Source organism: Penicillium soppii (genome assembly GCF_028829465.1).
Source record: "Penicillium soppii strain IBT 18220 chromosome Unknown utg000005l, whole genome shotgun sequence".
Taxonomy (NCBI): Eukaryota; Fungi; Ascomycota; class Eurotiomycetes; order Eurotiales; family Aspergillaceae; genus Penicillium; species Penicillium soppii.
Genome location: NW_026643235.1, coordinates 3,739,613 through 3,764,709, shown reverse-complemented (window position 1 = coordinate 3,764,709; position 25,097 = coordinate 3,739,613). Strand labels below are relative to the sequence as shown.

The following is a 25,097-nucleotide window of genomic DNA, read 5'->3' as shown; positions in this document are numbered from 1 at the left end:
CTCGAAAGAAAGGAAAAAGAACATGCTTCACATCTGCATATGTATGATCACTAGTATCTACATGGATTTACTTCGAAGATGGCCAGTAGATGCACGGTACTAGAATATCTTTGGATAAATTCCTAAAGAGTTGTTTTCCTGATTGTATCAAGCAAAGCACTGGTTAGAATAGATCTCTCAACGTGCGTGGCAGCTGTTATCCTACAAATTAATTGCAAGAGTTGAAGTTTTAAGATAGCATGACTAGGATCAAGAACAAATAGCCAGTGTGGTCGCTAACATCATCATGCTTTCCCGAAAAAAGACATAAGAGAAGGTGTGGAAAGAGGTCACGAAGAAGGACCTTCGCGTGGAATTCACGACCGGCGGAATTACAGCCGGTGATGTGACTGTAGCATAGTATATTGCAGCTTCCGATCTTGCCGGATATCCAAGTTCTACTGTATTCGTGGCAGTAATTGAATCATTTCGTGGTCAAGGCTTGTGATAGCGTCCAGGTGCATCTATCTCCGGTGATTGATCCTTTTTTTGAAATCAGATAATGGTGAATGATTTACAAGATAGACTATCCAAGGCGAGACAGGTCGCAGATTTTGGAACTTTTAAAGTGTGAGACCAAAAAGCGGATGTGTTCATTTATATCGGACTAGATTTTGCGACACTTGCAGATAATCAAAAACTCCGTATCAAGATTACCCAAGCCTACAGTCCCCTCTTCGCCATGATCTCGAAGATCTCTTGGAGTGCCTCGCGGCGCTCCTTGACCTCGTAGCCATATTCTCGCAGCTTATTCTGCAGCTTGCTTGCATCCAAAATGCAAATCGCACGGGGTGCTTTCAAAGTTGCCAGCATGTCCTTCAGTTCGAATGTTTCCCATTTAAGGTCGGGCCGGATGTATTGCTTGGCCATTTCCATGACCTCAACGTTACTGAGTTCGCCGGGTGTGACCTGAAAGAGGGTATCAATACAACCGAAGAGACAAGATGAGCCAAGAGAAGAATAACTTACAAAGTTGTAGATTCCGGTTTCGGAGTTCTCTGAGAGAATTACAGCACCCGGAAGCAAGTTGGGGAGACAGGTGCCAGACTTATTGAAATGAAGTTAGTCAATAAATTCTATCGCAAAAAACGAAAAAGAATACTCACGCCAGTCAGATCCAAGATCTTATCATACTTCAACAGCCTCGCGACATGGTTATTTTGGTGGAGGTCTGCAGCTAGCGGGATCCGCATTCGGAGGAGCAAAAGGTTAGGATAGTGGCCAATGGTCTGCTCACTGAGCAAGCGACTCCGATGGTACCAAGCGCCTTTGAAGAAGGGCTCCTCGGTCTCTGAAAAAGGTGCGCGGCTTCGGACCTGGTCCTCCGGTAGGTTATAGATGCATGCCGATCCAAATTGCGTGACGTGGATGCCTAGCTGGTAGCAACTGTCGACCACGTTGAGCGCACCCAGCACATTTGAGCGGAAGGTTTCAATCTTGTGGTCTTCACACCAATCGGCGTTAGGCGTTCCTCGTACGCCAGCGGTATTGATGACGCGCGTGGGCTTGTGTGTGGTGAGCTCGCTGCGTGGGTCAGTGGGATTTTCTGGAGATAAGAGTCTAAACATACCTCATCACCTGCTCACGGTTTTCAATTCGAGCATTTGATACGAAGACTGCTTTCCCTTGTGCCTGGAGGATTTCTTTGAATTGACTGGCAATCCAGCCATTTCCTAGATATGGGGTCAGTCTTGAACATCCGAATCGCCAAGTCCACTCACCAAAAATCAGGAAACGTTCAGATGGAGCGATTGATCCCATCTTGAGAATTGTAAGGTTTCCACTGTATCAGTGTCTTTTAATTGATTGCTGCTGAAAGAAAAGGCTGCTCCCCCTCGATCATCTTATAGTATCCAGAATGGATGATTCTCATTTTCTTCTAAGTCAGAACATTCAAATGTGACTCTGACTCTGAATCTGCTTTTTTCTTCCATGACTCTGGATGCAAAGGGTGATTGGACACAGAGATGGTGAGATTAGTGCCTACGCGACAATCTTACCAGTCGCGCCGAACGGAGTCATTCCGGGTCGCGGGCCGCGACCATCGGAAAACGAAGTCACCCCCAACCATCAACTTGGAGCGACCGACGAGAGACAACCACATCCAATCTATCCAGATGCCTGACAGAGGATGTCTCTTGGAGTCACCACAGCCTCATTGTTATCGTAATGTATTCGGACGTTGAACTATTTCAAGGGCCTGCGCGCCGCAGAAAAATCCAACAGCCAGACACCAGCAGCAGCTTCTTCGCCTTCATCGCAAGATTTCAAGAATCACTCAATTCATACAATCGTTAGATTTCTAGACAAAATGCCTGCTCTTCGTGCCCTTACTCCCCCTGCGTCCCCTCCTCTCAAGAAGGGTCTTTCGCTCGCTCCTGCCAGAGCTAGTGCGAATGACATTGAGGGCCGACGTCTCATCGGAACCACCCGATTCGAGCCTCGGAGCGACATCAAGAGCATTTTGATCACTGGTGGTGCAGGATTTATGTGAGCAGATTCTTCATTACCCCAATTGTACATCACTGACATGGCTTTCAGTGGAGGTTGGGTAACCCGCCACATGGCGGTGCAGTATCCTGAATACAACATCGTCTGCTTTGACAAGCTTGATGTTGTCGCTTCTCTGTCCAATGTCAACTGCTTGGACTCTCTGTCCAATTTCACTTTTGTGCAAGGCGACCTTACGGATCAGGCGGCCCTCGCCAAGGTTCTTCTGGACCACAACATTGACTGTGTGATGCACTTCGCTGCGTGCTCGCACGTCCAGAACTCATTCAACGATCCCCTCAGCTTCACTGTCAACAATGTTGTCGGTACTCAACAGCTCCTTGAAGCTATTCGTCACCACAAGGGCCCCCAAAAGGGTGAACCGCTTTCTCCATGTCAGCACCGATGAGGTGTATGGAGATGTTGTGGAGTCGGCATGTGATGAGACCAAGCAATTTATGCCCACCAACCCATACTCAGCCTCCAAAGCTGCCGCCGAGATGTATGTGTGGGCATACGCAAAGTCCTTCGATATCCCAGCTCTCGTTGTGAGAAGCAACAACGTGTTCGGGCCTGGTCAATACCCCGAGAGTAAGTATTACACACCTCGGACACTTTCAGGGGACGGAAACATGCTGACACATGAGATTAGAAATCGTCCCCCGCTTCTGCACCCTGCTGATGCAGCAGCAGCCGCTAACAATCCAAGGCACCGGCTTGAACATTCGCCGTTACCTCTACGGAGCTGATGCTGCCGACGGCTTTGACACCCTGCTTCACAAGGGTGTGATCGGCGAGGCATACAACATCCAATCATCCCACGGTATCACCAACCTTGAAGTCGCCGTTCGCACACTCGAATTGTTCGGCTTCAGTCCGCGAGACTTCACACGCTCACTCACTTGGATCCCCGACCGTCCCTTCAACGACACTGACTACTGGGTCGACGGCAGCAAGCTGGCCGCATTGGGATGGCGCCAGCGTGTGCCCTTCTCCGAGGGACTCAAGGCCTCGGTCAACTGGTATCGCAAGAACTTAGAGACTTGGTGGCCCGAGGTCTCCAAGACCATCAATGTCGCTTCGACCGCAACCACAGAGAGCTACATTCCTCCCCAATTCAGTGTGAATGCGGTCGAGGATGTCTATGATGATGAGGTGGTGGAGGAATCATCGGGCTTGAGCACGCCTGTGATGGTGTCGGTGTGAGCTCAATCATGCAGCTTTCACTCCGTACATGATTTAGAGCTATTTTGGTGCAACAAGGGCAAGGACAACTCCGGTTTGGGTTATATAAAGAATGTTTTGAGTTTTATTGTTTGAAATTGTGTTTATGCGTTTCTTATCTATCGAGTTTGGTTTAAATGGATGCTATTTTGTTCTATTTTTTGGATCACACGCTGCAACTGCAATAAGTCTCTGTCTTTGGTTGAACCCCTTGTAGCATGCCTCCACATAGGTCCTACCAACGCAGCAAGTGCAAGGAATTGGGGGTTTTGTTTCACCTATCTCTTATTACCTTGAGACAAACTAAGAATATTAGGGCAACTATATTATTGTAGTCAGTCTATCCGATTTCTCGGAGAGATACATAGGGAGGTATGAATCCACCAACTGGATAAGCACCTTAATGGGAACATCGATCGCGAACTGCTTATTCAAATTACTATGCATGTATAAATTTTTTACTGGTTGGTCACCTTTACACCACGCTAGCTAGACTAGATTCGAAATGATCGAATCAGAGTGTTCACTCGTTCTAAATGAATTAGCAATCCGATTGTCGGATTATCCGTTGTTACATCTAGCATGCGTCCGACCCTTACATTCATATGTCTCCGGATCATAAATTTGCGCTTTCCAATCACGCAAACTAGTTGAGATTAGCAAGAAATAAGAAATCAGCCCGAATGCGCCCCTGCATGTAAAGGAACCTGACTCCGTTTAAGTGGGGACCTGACTCCGGAGCCCCGCTGAGACCAATAGCAAACAAGAGATTGTAAGTTAGCCTTAATCATTTCCGTCGCAACAAAAGTGGTGAACATCAAAAACATGCGACCAGAAATGCAGCGTCACATTAACAACATTTCAACAAAGAAAAGTGGAAAAGTTGAAAATTCAAGTTCGCGTAGGGGCCAAATACATCGCGTTTACCAGATCCATTCCGGAGTCAATTGCCAGCTCTAGTCATCCAAGTCGATGCACGACTCCGGCTAGTCCCCCACTGATGCGCACTAAAAGTGCGGGTCCCGCGGGCTCTCAGCCAATGAATGCGCCATCACCAACCCCTGTCGTCGGCGCGATAACACGCCGCACCCTGGGCCTTAGCGGTTTAATGTGTCCGAAAGGCGAGTTGGCCCGTGAGAAAAATGTGTCCGATCACGCTGACCAACTTCCAGATTCAACGGCCAGGGTTATCGTGACTTTGTCATGGGGACTCAGTATATGTATCCCCTCCTGCCGTGGGAATTGAGTTCACAGATCCCACATTGAACGATACTAGCCTGAGGTTGTGCCTGGATAATCCGGCATCTGCGACTATTTGTTTTTTCGCTTTCAATTCATTGCCCACAACGGTTCAGTTTAAGGTTTTTTGAAGGAAAAATATCGATATGGAGTCCTGGTTCCAATACCGCCGTCTTCGCCGGGAAGCAGAGGAAGACTTGGCCAACAGTCAAGCCAAGTCGGTGCGCACTAGTACCTCGTCGCCGTCTCTGGGATCAGACCCAGAGGCAGGAGTAGCAGAGAAGCCGGCGGTCTTCGAAGATGTCCCCCTTGTACCCGGTGTGGAGGTATCTCGGTCAGGAGACAACGGCGAGGTTGTCTTCGTGGTTGGGTGGAGGGAAAACGACCCAAGTAACCCGCTCAATTGGTCTCTGCTTCGTAAATGGATGGTCATGTTGACCTGCTGTCTGGTTGCCATCGCCATGACAGTCCCCTCCTCGGTGGAGGGTGCGACTCAAGACGCCTTCGATGCGCGCTTCGGTGTTAACGCCATGGCTGGATCCATGACGACCGGTACGTTTATTCTGTCCCTCTTTTGGGAATCCTGCATTCTAACATTCATCAAAAGGTATCTTCCTTATTGGAATCGGCGTTGGCTCTCTATTCGCTGGTCCATTCTCCGAGACCTTCGGCCGCAATGTGGTCTACTTCACCGCACTAATGCTCGTAATCCTGTTCGTCATGGCAAAAGCCCTGGCACCAAACTATGGCGCAGCCCTCGCCTTCCGCTTCTTGTGTGCTCTATTCGCCGCTGCCCCAATGACAGTAGCTGGCGGAACCGTCGGCGACATCTGGCAACCATTGCAGATCCCCTTCGGCCTGCCCCTCGTCACCATCGCTGCCTACTCGGGCCCGATCTTGGGCCCCGTGATCGGCGCCTACACGCCGGAGATCGGCTACGTGTGGGCCGATTGGATCTCGATGATCATTGCCGGCGTCGCTCTGGTCGTCGTTATGCTCGCCCAGCCTGAGACCTTCAGCCCTGTTCTTTTGGAATGGCGCGCGAAGCACCTCCGCGAACTGACTGGTGATAACCGGTACCGCGCTGCCCATGCGTCTACCTCTGCAAACTCATTAGGGCCGCGTCTGCTCACCAACGTCTCCCGGCCCTTCGTCATGATCTGGACTGAGCCTATCATTCTTATCTTCAGTTTCTACCTGGTCCTTCTCTACTTCGTGCTGTTTACATTCCTCAACGGCTACCCCTTCATCTTTGCCAATGTGTACGGTATCAGCACCAGCTTGACCTTCGTGATCTTCGTCGCCATGATTCCCGGTGTCGTTGTTGCTCTGGCTATGGTTCCTCTTCTGTACAGCATGACCAAGAAGGCCGCAAGACAGGCTGAGGCTGCGGGTCAGCCTTTGCAGCCCGAGGTATCGCTCTACTGGGCCATGGCAGGCGCATCTATTATGATGCCGGTTTCTCTCTTCTGGATGGCCTGGACCTGCTACGTAAGTTCTTTTAATGCACCATCTCCCATAATATTTACTAACATTACCTTCCAGGCCGACATCAGTATCTGGTCCCCGATCGTGGCCTCCGGCGTCTTCGGCTGGGCCCTTGTTTGCATTTTCACAACGACATACATGTACATCATCTTCGTGTACCTGCAGTATGCTGCTTCGGCACTTGGATTCATGACCTTTGCGCGGTACGTCGTCGCTGGTGCTCTCAGCCCTGCTTCTGTCAAGATGTACGAGAACATTGGTCCCCATTGGTCGGTGACTATTGTTGCTGTTCTGGCTACTCTCATGGCGCCTGTTCCCTATGTGCTTTACAAGTATGGCCACAAGGTTCGTGCCATGAGCAAGAATGCCGTCAACAAGGCGTAGATACCCAGGTTTTTCTTTGAGGCTTGTATTTACTTGTGAAGATGCGGATGGGACGTATGTGGATGAGAGGTGGTTTTGGGTTGCATAGGGCTAGATGGCCTGATTTATATATTGCATTTTCTTTGGGATAGAACAATTAGTAATGAACACGATTTTACGTACTATATCTCGTGGTTGTGTCCAAAATAGGAAGTACAAAAAAGGCATAATTTCCTCATTTGACCTCATGCATCATTTTTGAGCTTCTATCGCATTGCTGGCTCAACAGTCAAAAGAGTATTCCCAAAATTCGAAGAATGTCTCGATAATATCCTTCTTGCAATTCTTGATGATGACCTTCGGATTGAATTTAATTCAAATTTAGTCTGATACAACTTGATGGCATTTTTGCTTGTAAATATCCAGATCTAGGCTTTGAGCATAATGAGTGCAAAGCACAATTGGGATACAAGCCATAAATGACTCTGGTTGACTCCGATCCCGTGCACGACGATTCGACATTTTGATGTGAATACGGAGTCATGTAAGCACCCACCTCGTACCTAGGTAACTCTGGAAGCTCGAACATCGAGACCATCGTAGAAACCAACCTCCTCGTAGTCAGGAGAGACCGTTCGATGCCAGAGTATAAAGCGAAGCGTAGTCTGTTCTCAAATAAAACCATTAAATCAGAAACAACTCCTCTAAATGGCCATCGAGAATGAGATCCGACAAACGGTGAGTCCGTTAGACTTCGTTCCACCTCTCAACTACGTCCGCCTTGTATTCCCCCTTCCCCTCAATCCCGACGCCGACGATAAGCTCGTCTTCACCGATCTCCACCAGGCACTCCACAAGACCTTTGTCCAAGAACCATGGGCAAGCGGAAAAGCCTACCGCCAATCACCCAGCACACCAGGATGGCGACCAGGGCAAATCGAAATGCGCCATCGACAGTACTCACTAAGCGGCCCACTCCCGTACCAGCTGCGGTATCTAAAACTTGAAACAGACTGGTCATACGATGACTTCAAAGCCGCCGGGTTTCCGAGTGATGTCTTCCCCGAAGAACTTCTCCTACTGGATGCGCCATATCTAGGCGACGTCGACGTCGCAGGTGCCGATATCTTCTTAGCACAGGCGAACTTCCTCACCGGGGGCGTTCTGCTCGCTTTGACGGTATCGCACTCGACAATGGATGCTGGCGCTATGATCGGGTTGATGAAGCTGTGGGCTGAGAATTTCCGCGAGCTGCGCGGTCGCGACGAAGGAGGACAAGTCGCGGCCTCGCCGTACACGTCCATCGACCGTGATCACACCCAGCCTGACCGGATCTGGGAAAAGGAAACTGCCCAGCGGATCATGAAAAATAGTCCCGACGACCCGTGGCTACGGGCATTGGTCTGTTTGGACCTAGGCCAAGACGGCATCCCCGGCAAAACCCAGAAAGTAGTTGAAAAAGTACACACGGACGAGCGCAAGATGTTAAACCGGGTCGTCTTTCTCTCCGGTCCGGATCTCGCCGCCCTGCAGAAAGAATGCGCCGCAGAGTCCTCGCTCCCCGGCACGCCTCCACTCTCCATCAGCGACGCCATCCAAGCGCTCCTCTGGCGGGTCCTGATGAAAGCCCGGGTATCAGCAGCCGAAGCACGATCGGCCCCACTCCGTGACGATATCTCCGTGTTTGAGACCCCGGTGGATGTGCGCAGCACGTTTGGACAAGGTTTCCCACCCGCATACCTCGGCAATTGCTTCCTGATGAACACGGCCCGCATGCCGCTAGCTGAGCTTCTGGCTCCGTCGACTTCACTCGGTCGCATTGCGCAGGCTATTCGACAGGGTGCGGCCCGGTTGGATGAAGAGGCTGTTCAGGATGCGTATGGTTTGTTACGAGAGACTGGCGATCTCTCGCGCGTGCAGGGTCGCTTTGTGGAGAGGCCGGACTCTTCTGATGTTTTGGTTTCAAATATCATTTTCTTGCCGTTGGAGGAGATCAGTTTCGGGGATCAGTATTTCAGTAATGGCGGTATGCCGCAGGCGCTTCGTGTTCTGCATGGACAATATGCTGCGCGTGTGAGACTGGCACATGTGCTTCCGAGGAATAAGAAGCACGGTGGCATTGAAGTGAGTGTGAACCTGTTTGATGATGAGTTTGAGTATCTTGATAGGGATGCGCAGTTCAATCGGTACCTGGTTTCGATAGCGCCGTGCAAGCGGGAGGCGGACTAGGGTTTTAGAATAGCATTCAACGGCGACGATTCCATAGTTCTACCGCGATCAATCCAAATTTTTTGTGCCCAATCACGACATTCTAGTGGTAACTTCTATTCAATTATGAAGCTTACGTGGCGTACCCAAACCTAGGCATCGTGAAACAAAAGTACCCTTAGTGGGTCTACATTACAGCGCATTATTTCACGATACTACTCCGTACATATTCGCAATCTACATGACTGGAATAAGAGATGCAATTAAAATTGAGGGGAAATAGTTGCGGGAATTTCCGATGCATTCTCCCTTTTTTGCTTGCTAGACTTGTACCCGAATGTCTAGAGTTGTTAAGGTCCTAAGGAGGCAAGTGCTTACTCTGTAAGATAAATACAACGCGCTAATGCATGGCTTGCACCTAATCAATTAAGATCTTCGACTACACTGTTTGCCAAACAGGGTACACGTCCGATCATACTACTCTAACTGACAGATTAAATTTGCAGCATACATATTGTCAAGCTGCAATTCCCTATTCAGGGAATCGCTTGCGGCTCTACCAGACATCACAGCTGTATTGCCTCCCATCTCGCTTATCTTACTCGGTGCTAGATAGCTCGGAATTACGCCGGTGACCTTCCCACATGCTGATGTGCATGATTCGGATACTCCTGAAGCCACTCGGCCCACTTCATACGAGCTGACACCTCCACTCTATGTCCTTTTTTAAAGATAAATGAAGTCTGGACTGCGGAATACGGAGTAGGGGTTGTGTTGGAGTACGGAGTAGATGCTGTGATTTTGTTGAGAATCGTGGATCCCAAGACTTATCCGTGGATGAGTGTGTTGATTGTCCAATAATCGGTGAAAATCGCTGTCCCACTTCCACCAATGGATTGTACTCACGTGTTAGATACCCCTGAACTACATGAATTTTGGTGGGCTATGCACTGACAAGCGTGTTACAGGAATGTACCATAAAAAAAATAAAAGTACAAGGCTGTACCTAGGTATATTCTGGGCCTCGTGCTCCCATCTGGTTCTCCCGATCGATAGATACACATTTCCTCAGATAACTTCAACAAAAGTGTACAAAAAGGGCATGGCTTATACCCATGGTGTGCTTCAAGACTCTATTCATTTGATTTGATTCACCACTTCGAATTAGAAGATAGGTCGATTCAAGGTCATTCTTCGTGCTCAAAGCACGGAGTAACAAGAAGCACGATATATTTGTCGTAAATTTGAAATCTTAAGCCTCAATACATGAACACACCTGATCAAAATGCGCGACCGGCATAATTATACATGTATTTACATAACAGTTTAATGTATGAAGACTGTCGGAGCTTTGAGATGTCCGATATCTCGGTAAAATATGATTGAACGTTACATTTACCTTTTTCTTTGTATAGGCCCACTTTTCCACTCCCGTACGCGAGGCTGCATTCTCTCTGGTATACCTTTGTCTTAATAGGGATGCAGGGGTTCTTCAAGTAGGACAGTGCCAAATTTGATGTGATTGGTCGAAATCTCGAGTCTTTGAGTCGCCACTTGTCTGGGATTCAAATGCTTGTGTAGTAGACAAAGAAACAAGCCCTGGAGCAGATTACAGAACCTCCTTATTGTATTCCGCGGGATTGAATCAATGAACCAGTGCCGAGCCGATTTCGATCACAAACGTACAAATGGCACAGACCCACCCGGAGGTCCACCGGGAGATCCACGCGGGAGGGATCAAAGCGGGCCGGGAACCACCTCAGTGTCAGAATATTCATTTCAGGGAAACTAATTCTTCGGCGCCTGCGATAGATACGAGTGGCGAAACAACTCGACCGGAGTCAAGAACTATCACTAGTAACACGGACCACATGCAAGGGTGATTAGGCAATTTGAAAGATTTCCGATCCTTTATATATAGATCACAGGGGTTCTCACCTAACGGCGAGGGGTTGGGCGAACCACAATTCGCCATGGATACCTCGGATCTCTCCCTCACACCTGGATCATCCACCCAGCTTTCTCCTCAGAAACCCTTGAAAAAAGGCAACTGGATACCAGCAGAAGATCAGCGGCTCCGCAATGGGGTCGCCAAACATGGTACTCGCTGGGTCCTGGTTGCAGGCGAAGTCGTCACTCGTAATGGAGATCAATGTGCGAAGCGATGGAAGGAAAAACTGAACCCGGAGCTGGATCATAGTCCGTGGACATCAGCAGAGGTACCGAGCCTACCAGTCACCACAAATCTAGGACACGCTGATCCCTGCACAGGAAACTCATTTGCTGGAATTGGTTGATCGGTACGGTCGCAATTGGAAATTCATGGCCGACTTCTTTCTTGAAGCGCGCGCTCCGTTGGCGCTCAAAAATCGGTACGCGTTGCTGATGCGCCGACTTAAACGACAGGGCTCGGGATCCACTGACGCCGGTATCGCCGAGGTCCCCGCCCATGCAGCCCTGATCTTGCCAATCCCCGCCACTTGTGTCTCGCCAACAATCCACGACATCGTTGATACTGCGAATGCGTTGATAGAGAACGAAACCTCTATTGAATCAGTCTTGGGCACTTCGCCTAAAACTTCGGCTTCTTCGTCGACGATCTCTTTCCCGAACGGGATCAGTTCTTCTGTAGAAAAGGTCACCGCGGAATTTCCTCCAATAGATACCCTCGGGCCTACACAGGCAACATGCAAAAGTGCTGCCATTGCCTGGGACGGCGAAGGTGTTGACTGGCAGCAGGTCATCCTGGACAGCATGATGGACCTGGATGGAGTCGAGCCTGTTATGAGCAATCCCTGGGACGGAAATAGTCCTTCCCATATGGCGGTGGTCTCGACAGGGTCAGCACGGCCCTCATATTACAGCGACTCAAGTGAGAGCAGCTCTGCCCGGAGGAGTCAAGAGGACAGGTCCTCTGACAGCGACGGCAGTAGTATGACTTCTAGTTCCAAGGTCAAGTTCTCTGTCACATGCCAGCGAGGCAAGCTAAAGTCGGTTGTGAAGCACATGGTCGACGCGGCTATGGCTGAGAGTGGTGAAATGGCGACAGAAGAAGATCAGGTTACGTTGACTTTACAGTTGAAAGGTTGAGACTACCCAGGGTGTAGTCGAGATCCCTGACGGTCTTTTCATGAACTTCACGCCGATAGATTGCATTATGAGTGTTTTATGTTATATATCAAATCTCGATAGAGAGAATGGCGGGTAGCCCGCATTCTCGTTCAATTCAAAGAAGCGGGCTCTGGATAAGCCCCGCCGTGTTAATACCATCACCCTGCCATTGTATACAACGAGTCTGGTGATTTGCTCGATTTCTAACGGTATATAATATCTCGCGCAGTACTGGGGCATTGGTATTGACGATATATCTAGGCATGGCATGATTTCTTACTTAGTGTAAGGCCTCAGTACTTCTGCATCGTGAATTAGGAGCGGGGTCGAAATGGGGGCGAGAAAAAGCCACTTTGACGTTTCAAAGGACTAACCGTGAATTGCGCCCCAAAGACGAGGTTATTGACTCCGTAAAAGTCTCGGCGACGGTCCGTTTTTTTAAAAAAAGCGAACTATGATAAAGATCCAAAGATGCTACCCTGCCACATAAACTATAAATAATTAGTGTTTCGGCTCTAACCAAATGCACAACATGGAAGTAGCAGCTAGGTGTGAATACGGGGGGCGGTTTATTTGGATAAATCGACTCTAAGCACAAACTTATTCACATTTTCTGTGACAGCAGTGTCTAAATTGAGAGATTTGAATCTTTACATTTGAGACAGCTGCTATAGATTGATATATACAGTACTGTCGCCAACGTGGGGGCAATCATGATTCAAGTGGTTGTGACTCCGGCGGAGGTCCCTTGTCAGCATTGTCAGTCCGGGTGTGGGCCTTTTGTCCGCTGCATTCGCATCCCCGGAAGCCTGGGTCCTTGTAGTAACTGCCACTGGAACAGTCATCGCGCTCGTTGCTGTTTCGATCGAACACCAAATAACGCTGCAACAACTTATATCCCCAGGGAGTTCCGTCAACACCATACCACCGTTCGAGATCTGAGGGAACAGAAGGGCCAACTGACGGGCATACGCGCGGAAGCCAGCGATGTCTCCACGAGCAACCCACAAATCTAGCTAATGACCCACAAATTTAGCTAATGCGACTACTCTTAGCGCAAGCCCTGTCCTCATCGAAGACGTTCAACGTCAAATCACCGTTGCACAAGATGCCTCTTTTTTTTTTATAGATTTCTGCCAGTTGAGGAGGGGATTACTAACGTTGACAATCTCCTGGACGAAATGGTTGATGACTTGATTCCTAATGGACTGGATTTTGGGCCGGTGAAGGGGGGATTACAGACTTATTTAGTGCTTACTTTATTATTACCACCTCTACGAGAAATTAAATTATATTACTACCTAACGTCCTTATCGCTAAATACACCCTGATGATGATTGCGTTGCCTCTTGCTAAGATGGGAAAGCTTCTCAATCGACCTCACTATGTTGGGGAAGCTCTGCGCCAAATGCTCACCCTCGTTTAATACCTCTTCGACAACTGGAAGGGCTTCTTCTTCCACGGCTGGATATTTGACACTTTTGCGGATCTTTGTGCGAGTCAAAACCTCGCGAATACGCGCTGGACCAAAGGCAATAGCTGGCCGACCATCGTGACCCGCGGAATGCTGGAGGTTCTTGAAAAGATGACAACAGTCCAGCACTCGGTGCACTGCGCGCTGATTTGACCAACACTTTGACAGCACAATGCAGGGCCTTATCTCGCTTGCAAGAACCCTCCGGGTTGCCGAGGACGTTGCTTCACTGTCCCGCTTCTGAAGGGTTGTACCCGGAGGCATCGGCCACTGCGGGCTTTGCTCACGGTATTGTGAAGGCAAGAATGAAGAGAATTCTTCCCGCGTAGGTCGGTGTTACCTCTGTGACAGGCACATGTGACGAATCGCCCTCTCTGCTGTGAACGCTGTTTTGGATAACTCGTTTCTGGATGGCGAGCTACTTCAAGTTAGCTTTGGCACGGGGATGGAAGATACCCTACAGTTTACAAGCATATTCCCAAAGCAGCAATGCCGTAGTGTCAAGCGAAGGCAATTATGGCGTTGGCAGAAATGGCTCGTCAACTTTATTCAATCAACATAATTTGAAGAGTCTCGCGAAGATCGCTGCGAATAAAATTTCGGGATTAACTGGATTCGCAGTCAACTCCATTATTTCTCTGAATTGTTTCCTTTTTGGTACATGCCAGTGGAGATCGAACGGTTTTATACACAAATAACAGCCCACGGATATCTGGTGACCCATACAGTGGATCAAGCATCGGATATTGCCGCTCTGGCGCCCTTGCCGGCAAGTCAACCCCGCGAATCACCCCTTGCTGGCGGTTGGGGTCATGGAAGTTCACAACGAACAAAAACATAGGCTGCCATAATATGCAGTTCGGTACTACCGTGGGGAAGCCGATACCAGGTGGTCAGTTCCTCATAGTGTAAAGCTTCAACGGGCCAAACTTTTCGTTGATCGTTGTCCCATGGAATATGTTTGGACCACACGACCACATACCCCGTTGGGATGAGGTGGGTCTCGGCAGTGAGTATAAAGCCGCAATGACCCCTACAATGGCCCTAGAACCCGAGTCCTTTCAAACATTCTCATTTGAAAATGACAACCACATTCTCCTCCCTACCCGTTGTAGACGTTGGGGCGCTGGGCTTGCCGACGGGTGCTTCACCCGCGGAACGGGCAGCCCTAAGCAAACGTCTCTACGAAGTCTTCGCAACAACAGGATTCGCATACCTCACGAACGTGCCTCTGAGTTTCAAACACGAAGATGTCTTCGACCTTTCCCTTCAATTCTTCGCCCTCCCAGAGAGTGAAAAAATGAAACTTGCGAAACGCTCCTTTCGCCGGACCAATACAAACACATATCGCGGGTCAATACACATTCTTTGGCTGTCTCTCGCTCCCTAGTACTGACAATGATGACTTGTAAGGTATTTCCCGACGCAGCCGGAGTTAGCATCGGACAATTTGAAAGAAGGTTTCGAAATGGGTCCCGCGAAGTCTATTCGAACAAAGTCATCCGTCACTTCCGGCTCCAAGTTCAACCTCGCTGAGCCAAATGTGTGGCCCGATCAAAACAATTTTGCGGCTCGCCCAAGCTTAGAAAGGCTGTATTCTGAGCTGCAATCCCTTTCTTCAGAGCTGCTTTCTCTGCTGGCCGTCTCACTCGGTAAGCCGGCCGATTTCTTCGCGTCGTATCTGGACGACTCACTCAGCACCCTCCGGCTCTTGCACTATCCACCTGTCGCATCTTCAGCGTCAGGGTCCAGATCTGCGGGCTCAGATGTGAAGTTAAGCTGCACGCCGCACACCGATAGTGGGATTTTGACGCTGCTCCATCAAGATTCGACTGGCGGTCTGGAAGTGCAGAACTCTTCCGGAGAATGGGTGGCTGCGCCATATGTTCCTGAGTCGCTGGTAGTCAACATTGGCGATTTGATGGCGAGGGTATCTGGTGGAAGATTTGTCGCGACGATGCATCGTGTTCGTGCGCCCGCGGTGGGTGCGTCTGCCGCTGCTGTTAGTGGGCAGCATAGATCGCCGCAGACTGGTCGGATCAGTGTACCTTTCTTCTTTGAGCCTGGTGAGAATTGCTTGGTGCGGTCTGTTGATGGTGATGAGGGATTTGTTGTGTACGGTGAGCATGTACGGATGAAAATGAAGACGTGGGTAGAGTTCCAGGATGATGGGGACAGCAACTAACACCCTGGTATCCCGGATCTGTCTTTGGAGGAGCTCCAGTTTTGGACAGTTTTGTGATTTCTTTTTGCTGCCCTTGCGCCTCTCCTGTCTTGCTTTTTCAAAGCGGCAAACCCACGCGACTTTGGAGACCCACTGCGACATGTCCTTGCGCAACTACCTCTGCGACCAAGTTTGGATTATGAATGCCAATGAACGTTTCTCTTTGAATTTCTGGCATGATTTTGGTTACACTCTAGTATATATATAGGCATAGAGAGTCTGAATACTATCCATAACCTAATGCGCAGTTCGCTGGAAACCAAAATACAAATGCTGGCTATCGTGACAGGAATTTGGCAAGACAGACCAATCATGTGGAAGCTTAAAAGTTCTAACAACCTCAGAATGATCCTTGGCCAAAGCATTGACCTCGTTGGTCAGTCCAGAAGGGCTAGAGGCAACCCTTTCAATTGCATCAACCACCAAAGTAATTGACTGCTTGGCAAGTTGGAAACACCGAGCGAGCACAAAGTCAAGCTCCTCAATGGAGAGGTACTGTAACGCCGAGACACAAAATATGTGGTCGACCATTTCCGCCCTTTGTGCAAGGTATACTTCCATTCGTTCGTGAATCAATTCGCTATAGATATCGTGTGGGTGGCAGATATTCAAAATCTTCTTGGAAATATCCACTCCCACCATGTGCGTAATTTGGTTTTGTGAATCTATCTTCAGATGCTGACCGACAGTTCCAGCTCCACATCCAAGGTCTAATGCGGTGCCTTGATAAGATCTTGTCGTAATGTGGCTGGCAGTATCGACCAATGTATCGGAGTGTTGAGCCGAAGAGTCGTAAAAGTTGGCTACCTCAGCAAAATGCTCCTCGCGCAACCCAGGGTTCTTGAGGAAATAGTTGGTAATATAAGTGTTGACAACAGCTCTATAACTCCCAGGGAATCCTCGCTGCACATCTGTATCCTCAAGCTGGGATCCAATGGGATAAAAGAACACAGGAAGCGGGTCAACCTCGATAACATAAGCCCTCCCATCACGGCCAATGCGCATGTCAACATCGCAGCCCATGTAGTTCGTATACATCTTATTCGTCGTGAAAGTCTCGACAGCGGTAGCCTGCAAGTGTGTCCATAGCTCTGGATCATCAGCCTCATTGAGCAGCTCATAGCCCGACTCTTCATCGAACTTCAAATCCAGTGTCAGGAACCGCTCATCTCCGGAGGTTTTCTTGTATTTCGCACGCTGCGGAATGAGAGGGTACGGACTCTCGCCCATGGCAATCACCACACAGGAGAATTCCTCTCCATCAATGAATTCCTGCACGACCAGATCCGAGCTCTCCCTGCCTTCCGCCTCCCGCGCATTCGCATATTGCTCTGGATCTGTGTATCCAATGGCGTTCGCACGCAAAATTCGAACAGGCCGCATCAAATTGTTCAATCTTTGGATACATTTCTCCAACTCATCTTCGTCCCGACACAAAGAATGTTCATCAATGAACATACTGCCATAGCTTGAAGACGGCTTAACGAATAACGGGAAGTTTGAGGTTCCTGGAATGAGGGGACTTCCTACGCGCTTCGCCTCTGCAAAAAAATCCCATTTAGACTGCTCGCGCTCAGAGCTTTGAATACCTGCGCTGGGCAGGTTCAGCGACTCGAAGTATCGAATCGCGTCGATACCAGCCAGTGAATCGTCGTGTGTTCCCCACATGAAATTCAAATAAAAATCATGGCCTTCGGCGACAGCCTCATCAATTTGAGCTTTGGCTGTTGTCTTGTGGATTGTTTTGTGGGATATTACGTGCTGGGTGATGTGTTGGCCAGGGTTCATCCATAGCTTTTGTGATTCGCCGACTGAGGCTTGCAGTTCTTCGAAGCTTGATTGAAACACGCAAATCTTCATATTGAGGGAGATGCCAGATATCTGGCTTTTGGAATATTTTCGTGTGAGGCTTTAACTGAGTGATCGCGTGCCGATGCCCCGCCTATATCGACCCCTCGTTCGTGGCTGCACGATCGGCGATACGTAATCGGGCGAGATCTTGAAAGGACCCATTGTTTCTGTCTTCTTCTCCACTGGTGGCGGTTCATGGATCGCTAGTTAATCCAAGATAGAAGTGCTCGGAAGATAGTGTACCGTGCCATCGGTATGCAGGTCTCAGCTACGCCGGGATTCTTCAGCTGCTCGGGTATTTTGCCGCTCTCTGGCCCATCAAAATTCAAATTCCTTTTTTAGGCCAATTTGTATGTCTAGATCCAAAATCTAAATAGTTCGAAATGCCAAAATGCTCAAAGAATGCATCACTACAGCACAACACCTGGAAACACCACCGTAGCCGTAGCAAAAGCCACGATCCCCTCTTCGCGCCCCACAAACCCATTGCGTTCATTTGTCCCCGCCTTAACCGAGATACGACTACTATCCAATCCCACAATACCAGCAACCGAGTCCCGCATAGCCTCACGGTGCTCGCTAATCCGCGGCTTCTCACACACAAAGCTCACATCGCAATGTGTAATAACACCACCAGCCTCCCTAACAAGTAGGACCGCATGTTTTAGGAACTGATCAGATGAAGCACCCCTCCATCGTTCATCCTTCGGCGAGAAATGGCTTCCTATGTCCGCAGCGGAAATCGCGCCGAGAAACGCATTCGTCAGAGCATGAAGACCCACATCTGCATCCGAATGCCCAAGGAGTGTTGCGGTGTGTGGGATTTTGACGCCGCACAGTGTAATCTCCTTACCTGGGACGAGAGAGTGCGTGTCATACCCGTGTCCGACGCGGACGTCAGGTACCGATACGGGTATCTGGCTATTGGCTCGGAGCAGTCGTTCACCTTCTTCGAAATCAGAAGAATATGTCAATTTCAGGTTTTGGGAATCGCCGGGTACAATGCGGACTGGTAGTCCTGCTTCCTCGAAGAGCGAGGCGTCATCCGTGTAGGAAGAATTAGAAGTAGTTGCCGTTTCGTGGAGTTGTAAGATTGTTTCCAGTGCAAATGCCTGGGGTGTCTGGGCGCGGAAAAGCTCATCGCGTGGAACTGTAGCCGTTATCAACCCGTTCGAGTCGGTTCTTTTCAGTGTATCGGAAACCGCAATGGCAGGTATCACACCAGTTGAGGGATCGTTGATCAATGATTCCAAAACATCATTGAGGAGACGATGAGATGCAAATGGACGCGCCGCATCATGAATGAAAACGTGGGTCGGGCTGTGCGGGAGGGAGGAGAGGAAGCGCAAGCCCTGTAGCACAGATAACTGTCGCTCGACGCCTCCCGTCGTAGAATATATATTGAAATCACGATCTATGGAAGCTTCCAGCAAAGATGTATCAGCCTCATGATGCACGATGATAATCGGACAATTCGCGTCCCATGACCGGAAAAGCTTGATAACGCGATTGAGAACTGTATCTCCCCCGATTCGACGATATGCCTTCTGGCAGCCGTGACCTGCTCTTGTGCCGCGCCCAGCAGCTGGAATAACAACACCGATCGTGGGGGTTTCCGTCGTAATAGCCATGTTAGGAAATCTGGAATGGCGCGTTCACAGGTAGGTGCAGGAAGAGCTCTCTCCATGCCCCTCCATGATCTGCACTTGCACCTGCGTCACTCTCCACATCGCTCGAGATCTGATTGATCATTGCAGTTGAGATATCGCGTGGCCAACTTCTCTTTATGACTTTCTCCAATTACATTTACTGGTCATTTACACACATCAATATCGAAAAAAAAAAAAAACAAAACCACGCAATGGCGATCCCCCTAAGCTCGATTTCTCTTCAAGTCCCCGCAAAGCTGAACCCACAGCTCCGGGTCGGGCCTCTTCGGGAAGATAGATATCACGATATCACACTCGTCTATCAGGCCATATCGCTCTATGATAGTTTAACCATCTCTTCTGATTGCAAAGGCCCTACAATCACCATCACAGGCGTCGAAAGTGATCAGATCCCAACAGACGACCGGAATCTAGTCCTCAGAGCGGCCAAAGCTCTGGGAGACCATTTAGGCATTGAACCGCGCGTTCATTTTGATCTGATTAAGGCGATACCCACACAAGCCGGGTTGGGTGGTGGGAGTGCCGATGCAGCAGCTGCGCTTGTCGGATGCAATAAGCTTTGGCAATCAGAGGTATCCGACGATGATCTCATGGAACTAGGCGCGAAGCTGGGGGAAGATGTACCGTTTTTCATCAAAGGCATGATGGCCCTTGGACTGGGACACAAGAAGCCGCTGGTTAGCGTGGAGACGAGTTCAATTACGTGGAACTGGGTGCTAGGTGTGCCTGCTGCGGGTCTTTCGACGAAAGCGGTGTTCGACAGATACGATACCATACTGGCTCGGTGCCCGTCTGCCGAGGACGTCTATTTAAAAAATCGGCAGGATTGCCTTGAAGTTCCTTGGGGTACATGTCCTCCGGAAGACCTGGTATCCGCGCTTGCGAACGATCTTGAAGGTCCGTCTACGCAGATGTTGCCAGAGATTGAAATTGCGCTGGGGGCTGGAAAGACTGCTGGTGCCGTTGCTAGCCTCATGAGTGGCTCGGGGTCAACATGCGCGTTTCTAGCGAGAGATGAAGCCCATGCGAGGGACCTACAAGTTCAATTGCAAAAAGAGAGTGTGTTCAAGGAAGTCCTGATAGCCTCGGGACCAGTGGAGGGAGTGCGGGTGCTGTCAGAAATGAGGTGATTTTCGCACTTGCGCAATCTAAACGATGTATCTATCTATCCCGCTTCAAGTTTATGAGTACGCAAATGAAACTAGAAATCCAAAAATCGACACCCCTTCTCATCCTCATTGCAACGCAGACTGCGCAGCGGCCCACTCGAAAAGTCCCGCGATGGTGTTGCTGACAGCAGCATTCCGAGGAATCTCATGACCACCGCCATGATCAAAAGTCCGCCGCTTGTCGGGATCACAGATGCCCGACAAATGCACACCAGCCGCATACCTCGGATCCTTGGATCCGTAAATATGTACCGTAGGCACCTTAATCCGGTAGGGACTGGTGATCTCGGCGCGCAGCTGATCCTCCGAAAGCCCACTATCAAGCGACCTAAGACCAGTCCAGCGATCAGCACCCTGAGCCAACAGGGCAGCCGAGCCAGCCTGCAACGCCAGTGCCGTCCGCGACGCGGCATCGCGTTCGCGCGCTTCAGCCGAAACGTGGAAGCCCATTTCCTCGAGGACGAGCATCGACGGACCGCCGCAGATGAAAATGGCTGCTTTGAACGGCGGCGGGAGGTGGGGGTTTTCTTCTTGGTGGAAGAGGAGAGCGCTCGAGCCGAGAACGCATCCTTGCGAGAACATCATGGCGAGGTCGTAGGGCCCATTCTTGGCGACATGCTCGTTCAGCCAGTCGTGGGCACTGCGGATGTCCTCTATGCTCTCATTTTTCCACCAGGAGTAGTATGGAGGCTCGTAGAAAAGGTCTATTCCTGCTGCTGGGTCGCTTTTGAATGGGCCGTCGACGAAATCGAATTGGACTTCGGCGGGGAGTTTGCTGCGGAATGAGGCTGCGGTGTGTGAGATTGGGATTGGTGATTTTGGGGTCGGGGTGCTCACCGATTTGGGAGCGGAATATTGCACCGCTGGTTCCTTTTCCGTGCAGACAGAGGACCTTCATTTTTTTGAAGGGAAGTAATTGTTTCGTGAGGATTGGCGTTGCGCCGCAGATCATGGAGGGGTCACGATAAGCACTAACCCCGCAGCAAGGTTGTTGACGCCGCGGCGCTTATTTCGATTACTGCGTTTTGTCTGTTCAAGCAGTTTTCGGATCTCTCCGTGTCATGTTGAACAAAGAGCTTGCTCCTTTTTTTCCCCAAGGAGACATCAGATTATGCAAGTTTGCTCGGCATCCCTTGCGTCAAGCGGCGAAATTGCTTACTCCACTAGTTCCATGATGATTTATCGCCGTAGCCCTTTCTGGTTGAGTTTGATGATATAGAGAAAGGGAATGATTTATCCTGATAATCATGTGAGTAGCAAGGTGCTGTAGTTGCGGACAAAGAACCTCTTTCTGATCAGATCATTTTTGGAGGTATATCAGCGGTGTGGCTCGAAATGTACACAAATATTGTACACACCAATGAGACGCCGGCAACCCATGGGCCATGATAGCGGATCTTCAAAGGTTATACTTGACCAATTGTATCACAAATCTTCATTCCCAACCTCAGACGCTGTGATCACTTTAATCCTCGCTAGGTAAGAACGAAAGGAAACGTCCGGGATGCAGATTCCGATCCACTGTATGTGGTTGTGTTCAACATCATGACCCCCTCTGACGACAACCGAATATTCCAAGAATCAAGTGGAGAAAGAGCCGGAGAGTTAGAGACGGAGTCGGTGCAATATTTGGGACGATCCGCCCAGAGTGGAACTCAACTCGGCCTCGGCTCTCACAATTTCGTCATACTCAATTTTCAACGGTCAACTATTTAATCCTGCCGTGGAACTTCCTCGATTTCCAAAACCACACACTATAATGACCACCATGAAAGCAGTTATCATCACCCAGCCAAAGACCGAAGGCCTTGTCGCCGACAGACCCCTCCCCAAGCTCCGCGATGACTACATGCTCGTCAAGACCGTCAGTGTCGGCCTGAACCCCACGGACTGGAAGCACGTTGCTTACCTCTCGCCCCCGGGTGTCCTCGTCGGATGCGACTACTCCGGTATTGTCGAGGCTGTCGGCAAGGACGTTAAGAAGCAATTTGCGAAGGGTGATCGTGTGTGTGGATTCGCGCACGGCGCAAACGCAGTGCAGCCAGAAGATGGCACTTTCGCCGAATACATCGTTGTCAAGGGTGACGTGCAATGGAAGATCCCTGAGAGCATGAGCTTCCAGGAAGCCGCCACTCTCGGAGTTGGCATCAGCACCGTCGGACAGGGTCTGTACCAGAGTCTGAAGCTTGCGCTTCCCACCGAGCCAATTAAGGATGCAACTCCAATTTTGATTTACGGTGGCTCCACCGCGACTGGTACATTGGCTATTCAGTTTGCCAAGTTGTCTGGCTACAAGGTTGTGACGACTTGTTCGCCTCGGAACTTCGAGTTGGTCCGCAGCCTTGGCGCTGACGAGGTATTCGACTACAATGACCCCGAGGCTCCGGCCAAGATTCGCAAGACTACCGACAACAAATTGAAGTACGTCTTTGATTGTATTTCGCTTGAGTCTAGTGCTGCCTTCTGCGACAACGCTCTTTCCACCGAGGGCGGCGAGTACAGCGCCCTCCTGAGCGTTAAGATCCAGCGTGCCAATGTCAACGATCGTTTCACCCTTGCTTACACCACTATTGGAGAGGCGTTCTCTTTCGGTGACATTCCCTTCCCCGCCAAGCCTGAAGACAAGGCTTTCACTGAGAAGTGGGTCCCCATTGCAGAGGGCTTGCTTGCTGAAGGAAAGATTAAGGTTCACCCGCCCAAGGTTGGCCAGAATGGTCTGGCGGGTGTTATTGACGGCCTCAAGCTACTGAAGGAGGACAAGGTCAGCGGCGAGAAGCTTGTCTACAATGTGTCTGAGACCCCATGAACGATGCACTACTTTCTGTCAGCCAGATAAATAGATCCAAAATAGTCCTTTGACTACCCTTTCAATGATTTCATGTACACTCTACGATAACACAGACCCATCTAAGTGAATATATATCTTTATTTAAAGTAATATGGATCTGAAGCTCCCCCGAAAACATAATTTTGCAGATCAGTTACGTATTCTTTATCAACGCTTCGATTGAAAATCGAGCCATGTTGTCGAAGTCAGGCTCGCTTGCTCGAATCAATGACACTGAAACGGCGTGGAACGCGTGTACGAAGGTGCACAGCGCCCAGGGGTCGGATTGAATTATTTCTTGAATTGCTGCCTGAAGATGCCTAGCTTAAGTCTGGCAGAAAATGAAAAATTTACATTACTGTAACAGAGATTATGGAAAAAGAGCTGTGGAAAATTGTAAAAAGAGGTGCAAAAAGAGGAACCTTCTCAGTTGGGCTCGCAAATCTGGCCTGATTTCAAATCAATCGGGACAATTAATAACCCGACCTCTATTCCAGACGATATGGTAGAAATAGATCGAGTTTGAAAAATCTGAAAGATGAATAAACGTGAAATCTCCAAAGCGGTCATTACCGCATTTGGTTTAACCTCCACCGTGGCGCGGAAGCCTCGGCGTTGAACAAGCTTACCTTGTCGACCAATCAGGTCGAGTCCGCCCTAGCCATATTGGGTTTAGTCTCCGCAAAGCTTCAATGACCTAATTATCAGAATATTGAATTCGATGGCGAGAGATGTTTGGGGGCTATAAATGAGTGTATTTAGACCTGGGAAGTATTGCACAAGCATTCCTTTCTCTCTGCAGTATTCACGCACAAAAACCTCAACCGAATGGCGTTTGGCTACAAAAAAGTCCTCATCATCGGGGCCACCTCCGGGATTGGCAAAACGCTCGCCGACAAAGTCGTCCAAAATGGATCGAAGCTCATTGTAGCTGGTCGGAGAAAGGACAATCTCAATGAGATCGTCCAGAAACACGGCAGCGAGCAGGTCTCTGCAAAGACATTTGATGTCACGCAGCTCGAGCAGGTAAGATTACCCATGCAAACAAGTTGAATCCCGAACTAACATGAAGCGGACACATAGATCCCTCAATTTGCCTCAGAGATCATCTCCGATCACCCCGACCTGGACTGCATCTTTGTAAACTCCGGCATCCAACGACCCTTCGATTTCTCGAAGCCGGAAACCGTCGATCTCGACATCTTCGATCAGGAACTCATCACGAACTATACATCCGCGGTCCGCATAACCAAGGCATTCCTCCCGCACCTGCAGAGCCAGAAGAGTCAAACAACAATCGCATTCACGACGTCCCAAATGGCCCTCGTGCCTATGATGCGATGCCCGAATTACGGCGCTTCAAAGGCTGCTCTGCACCATTTCATTCTTGCTCTGCGGACTCAGCTGCAGGATGGCCCTGGCAATGTCAAGATTTTGGAGATCTACCCTCCTGCTGTGCAGACTGAGCTTCATGATGCCAAGCACCAGCCCGATCTGAAGGATGGACATTTGATTGGCATGCCGCTGCAGGAATTTGTTGATGAGGTCTGGCGCCGGATTGTGGAGGGCGAGGATCAGATCCCTATTGGGTCTGCGAAGGACATTTTCAATGCTTTTGAGAATAAGAGGCAGGAGCTGTACCACGATATGACGGAGCTGCTTTCTGGATTGTTGAAGCAATTTATGAGGTAGGGGACTGTCAAATATTAGATGCATAACG

The 25,097-nt window shown here is 49.6% G+C and overlaps 15 protein-coding genes across 15 annotated transcripts; 9 read left to right on the top strand and 6 right to left on the bottom strand.

Annotated features, from left to right (window-relative positions):
* Nucleotides 1-702: 702 nt before the first annotated feature.
* N7529_006889 (uncharacterized protein) lies at nucleotides 703-1,800 on the bottom strand (the record flags this gene model as incomplete). The annotated part of the gene is made up of 5 exons (XM_057242416.1): nucleotides 703-948; nucleotides 1,009-1,086; nucleotides 1,146-1,563; nucleotides 1,610-1,712; nucleotides 1,761-1,800. 5 exons carry the CDS (start codon nucleotides 1,798-1,800, stop codon nucleotides 703-705), a joined length of 885 nt encoding a protein of 294 aa, XP_057097775.1.
* A 550-nt stretch (nucleotides 1,801-2,350) lies between these two features.
* Nucleotides 2,351-2,938, top strand: N7529_006888 (dTDP-D-glucose 4-6-dehydratase-like protein; the record flags this gene model as incomplete). Its single annotated transcript, XM_057242415.1, has 2 exons — nucleotides 2,351-2,529; nucleotides 2,581-2,938. The coding sequence occupies 2 exons, from the start codon at nucleotides 2,351-2,353 to the stop codon at nucleotides 2,936-2,938; spliced, it is 537 nt and encodes a 178-aa protein (XP_057097774.1).
* A 49-nt stretch (nucleotides 2,939-2,987) lies between these two features.
* N7529_006887 (dTDP-D-glucose 4-6-dehydratase-like protein) lies at nucleotides 2,988-3,735 on the top strand (the record flags this gene model as incomplete). Its single annotated transcript, XM_057242414.1, has 2 exons — nucleotides 2,988-3,120; nucleotides 3,182-3,735. 2 exons carry the CDS (start codon nucleotides 2,988-2,990, stop codon nucleotides 3,733-3,735), a joined length of 687 nt encoding a protein of 228 aa, XP_057097773.1.
* Nucleotides 3,736-5,138: 1,403 nt separating this feature from the next.
* Nucleotides 5,139-6,864, top strand: N7529_006886 (Major facilitator superfamily domain general substrate transporter; the record flags this gene model as incomplete). The annotated part of the gene is made up of 3 exons (XM_057242413.1): nucleotides 5,139-5,544; nucleotides 5,600-6,483; nucleotides 6,538-6,864. The coding sequence occupies 3 exons, from the start codon at nucleotides 5,139-5,141 to the stop codon at nucleotides 6,862-6,864; spliced, it is 1,617 nt and encodes a 538-aa protein (XP_057097772.1).
* Nucleotides 6,865-7,551: 687 nt separating this feature from the next.
* N7529_006885 (uncharacterized protein) lies at nucleotides 7,552-9,072 on the top strand (the record flags this gene model as incomplete). Its single annotated transcript, XM_057242412.1, has 1 exon — nucleotides 7,552-9,072. One exon carries the CDS (start codon nucleotides 7,552-7,554, stop codon nucleotides 9,070-9,072), a length of 1,521 nt encoding a protein of 506 aa, XP_057097771.1.
* Nucleotides 9,073-11,024: 1,952 nt separating this feature from the next.
* N7529_006884 (SANT/Myb-like DNA-binding domain-containing protein) lies at nucleotides 11,025-11,348 on the top strand (the record flags this gene model as incomplete). Its single annotated transcript, XM_057242411.1, has 1 exon — nucleotides 11,025-11,348. One exon carries the CDS (start codon nucleotides 11,025-11,027, stop codon nucleotides 11,346-11,348), a length of 324 nt encoding a protein of 107 aa, XP_057097770.1.
* N7529_006883 (uncharacterized protein) lies at nucleotides 11,328-11,756 on the bottom strand (the record flags this gene model as incomplete). Its single annotated transcript, XM_057242410.1, has 1 exon — nucleotides 11,328-11,756. One exon carries the CDS (start codon nucleotides 11,754-11,756, stop codon nucleotides 11,328-11,330), a length of 429 nt encoding a protein of 142 aa, XP_057097769.1.
* Nucleotides 11,757-13,459: 1,703 nt separating this feature from the next.
* On the bottom strand, nucleotides 13,460-13,900 carry N7529_006882 (uncharacterized protein; the record flags this gene model as incomplete). The annotated part of the gene is made up of 1 exon (XM_057242409.1): nucleotides 13,460-13,900. One exon carries the CDS (start codon nucleotides 13,898-13,900, stop codon nucleotides 13,460-13,462), a length of 441 nt encoding a protein of 146 aa, XP_057097768.1.
* An 817-nt stretch (nucleotides 13,901-14,717) lies between these two features.
* Nucleotides 14,718-15,821, top strand: N7529_006881 (isopenicillin N synthase family dioxygenase; the record flags this gene model as incomplete). The annotated part of the gene is made up of 2 exons (XM_057242408.1): nucleotides 14,718-14,989; nucleotides 15,050-15,821. 2 exons carry the CDS (start codon nucleotides 14,718-14,720, stop codon nucleotides 15,819-15,821), a joined length of 1,044 nt encoding a protein of 347 aa, XP_057097767.1.
* A 276-nt stretch (nucleotides 15,822-16,097) lies between these two features.
* N7529_006880 (ATP-grasp fold subdomain 1) lies at nucleotides 16,098-17,720 on the bottom strand (the record flags this gene model as incomplete). Its single annotated transcript, XM_057242407.1, has 1 exon — nucleotides 16,098-17,720. The coding sequence occupies one exon, from the start codon at nucleotides 17,718-17,720 to the stop codon at nucleotides 16,098-16,100; it is 1,623 nt and encodes a 540-aa protein (XP_057097766.1).
* Nucleotides 17,721-18,121: 401 nt separating this feature from the next.
* N7529_006879 (4-diphosphocytidyl-2C-methyl-D-erythritol synthase) lies at nucleotides 18,122-19,342 on the bottom strand (the record flags this gene model as incomplete). Its single annotated transcript, XM_057242406.1, has 1 exon — nucleotides 18,122-19,342. The coding sequence occupies one exon, from the start codon at nucleotides 19,340-19,342 to the stop codon at nucleotides 18,122-18,124; it is 1,221 nt and encodes a 406-aa protein (XP_057097765.1).
* Nucleotides 19,343-19,572: 230 nt separating this feature from the next.
* On the top strand, nucleotides 19,573-20,511 carry N7529_006878 (Ribosomal protein S5 domain 2-type fold subgroup; the record flags this gene model as incomplete). Its single annotated transcript, XM_057242405.1, has 1 exon — nucleotides 19,573-20,511. One exon carries the CDS (start codon nucleotides 19,573-19,575, stop codon nucleotides 20,509-20,511), a length of 939 nt encoding a protein of 312 aa, XP_057097764.1.
* Nucleotides 20,512-20,616: 105 nt separating this feature from the next.
* On the bottom strand, nucleotides 20,617-21,448 carry N7529_006877 (putative EF-hand calcium-binding domain protein; the record flags this gene model as incomplete). The annotated part of the gene is made up of 2 exons (XM_057242404.1): nucleotides 20,617-21,338; nucleotides 21,388-21,448. The coding sequence occupies 2 exons, from the start codon at nucleotides 21,446-21,448 to the stop codon at nucleotides 20,617-20,619; spliced, it is 783 nt and encodes a 260-aa protein (XP_057097763.1).
* Nucleotides 21,449-22,318: 870 nt separating this feature from the next.
* Nucleotides 22,319-23,356, top strand: N7529_006876 (zinc-binding alcohol dehydrogenase family protein; the record flags this gene model as incomplete). The annotated part of the gene is made up of 1 exon (XM_057242403.1): nucleotides 22,319-23,356. One exon carries the CDS (start codon nucleotides 22,319-22,321, stop codon nucleotides 23,354-23,356), a length of 1,038 nt encoding a protein of 345 aa, XP_057097762.1.
* Nucleotides 23,357-24,205: 849 nt separating this feature from the next.
* Nucleotides 24,206-25,069, top strand: N7529_006875 (putative short-chain dehydrogenase/oxidoreductase; the record flags this gene model as incomplete). The annotated part of the gene is made up of 2 exons (XM_057242402.1): nucleotides 24,206-24,403; nucleotides 24,461-25,069. 2 exons carry the CDS (start codon nucleotides 24,206-24,208, stop codon nucleotides 25,067-25,069), a joined length of 807 nt encoding a protein of 268 aa, XP_057097761.1.
* Nucleotides 25,070-25,097: the final 28 nt, after the last annotated feature.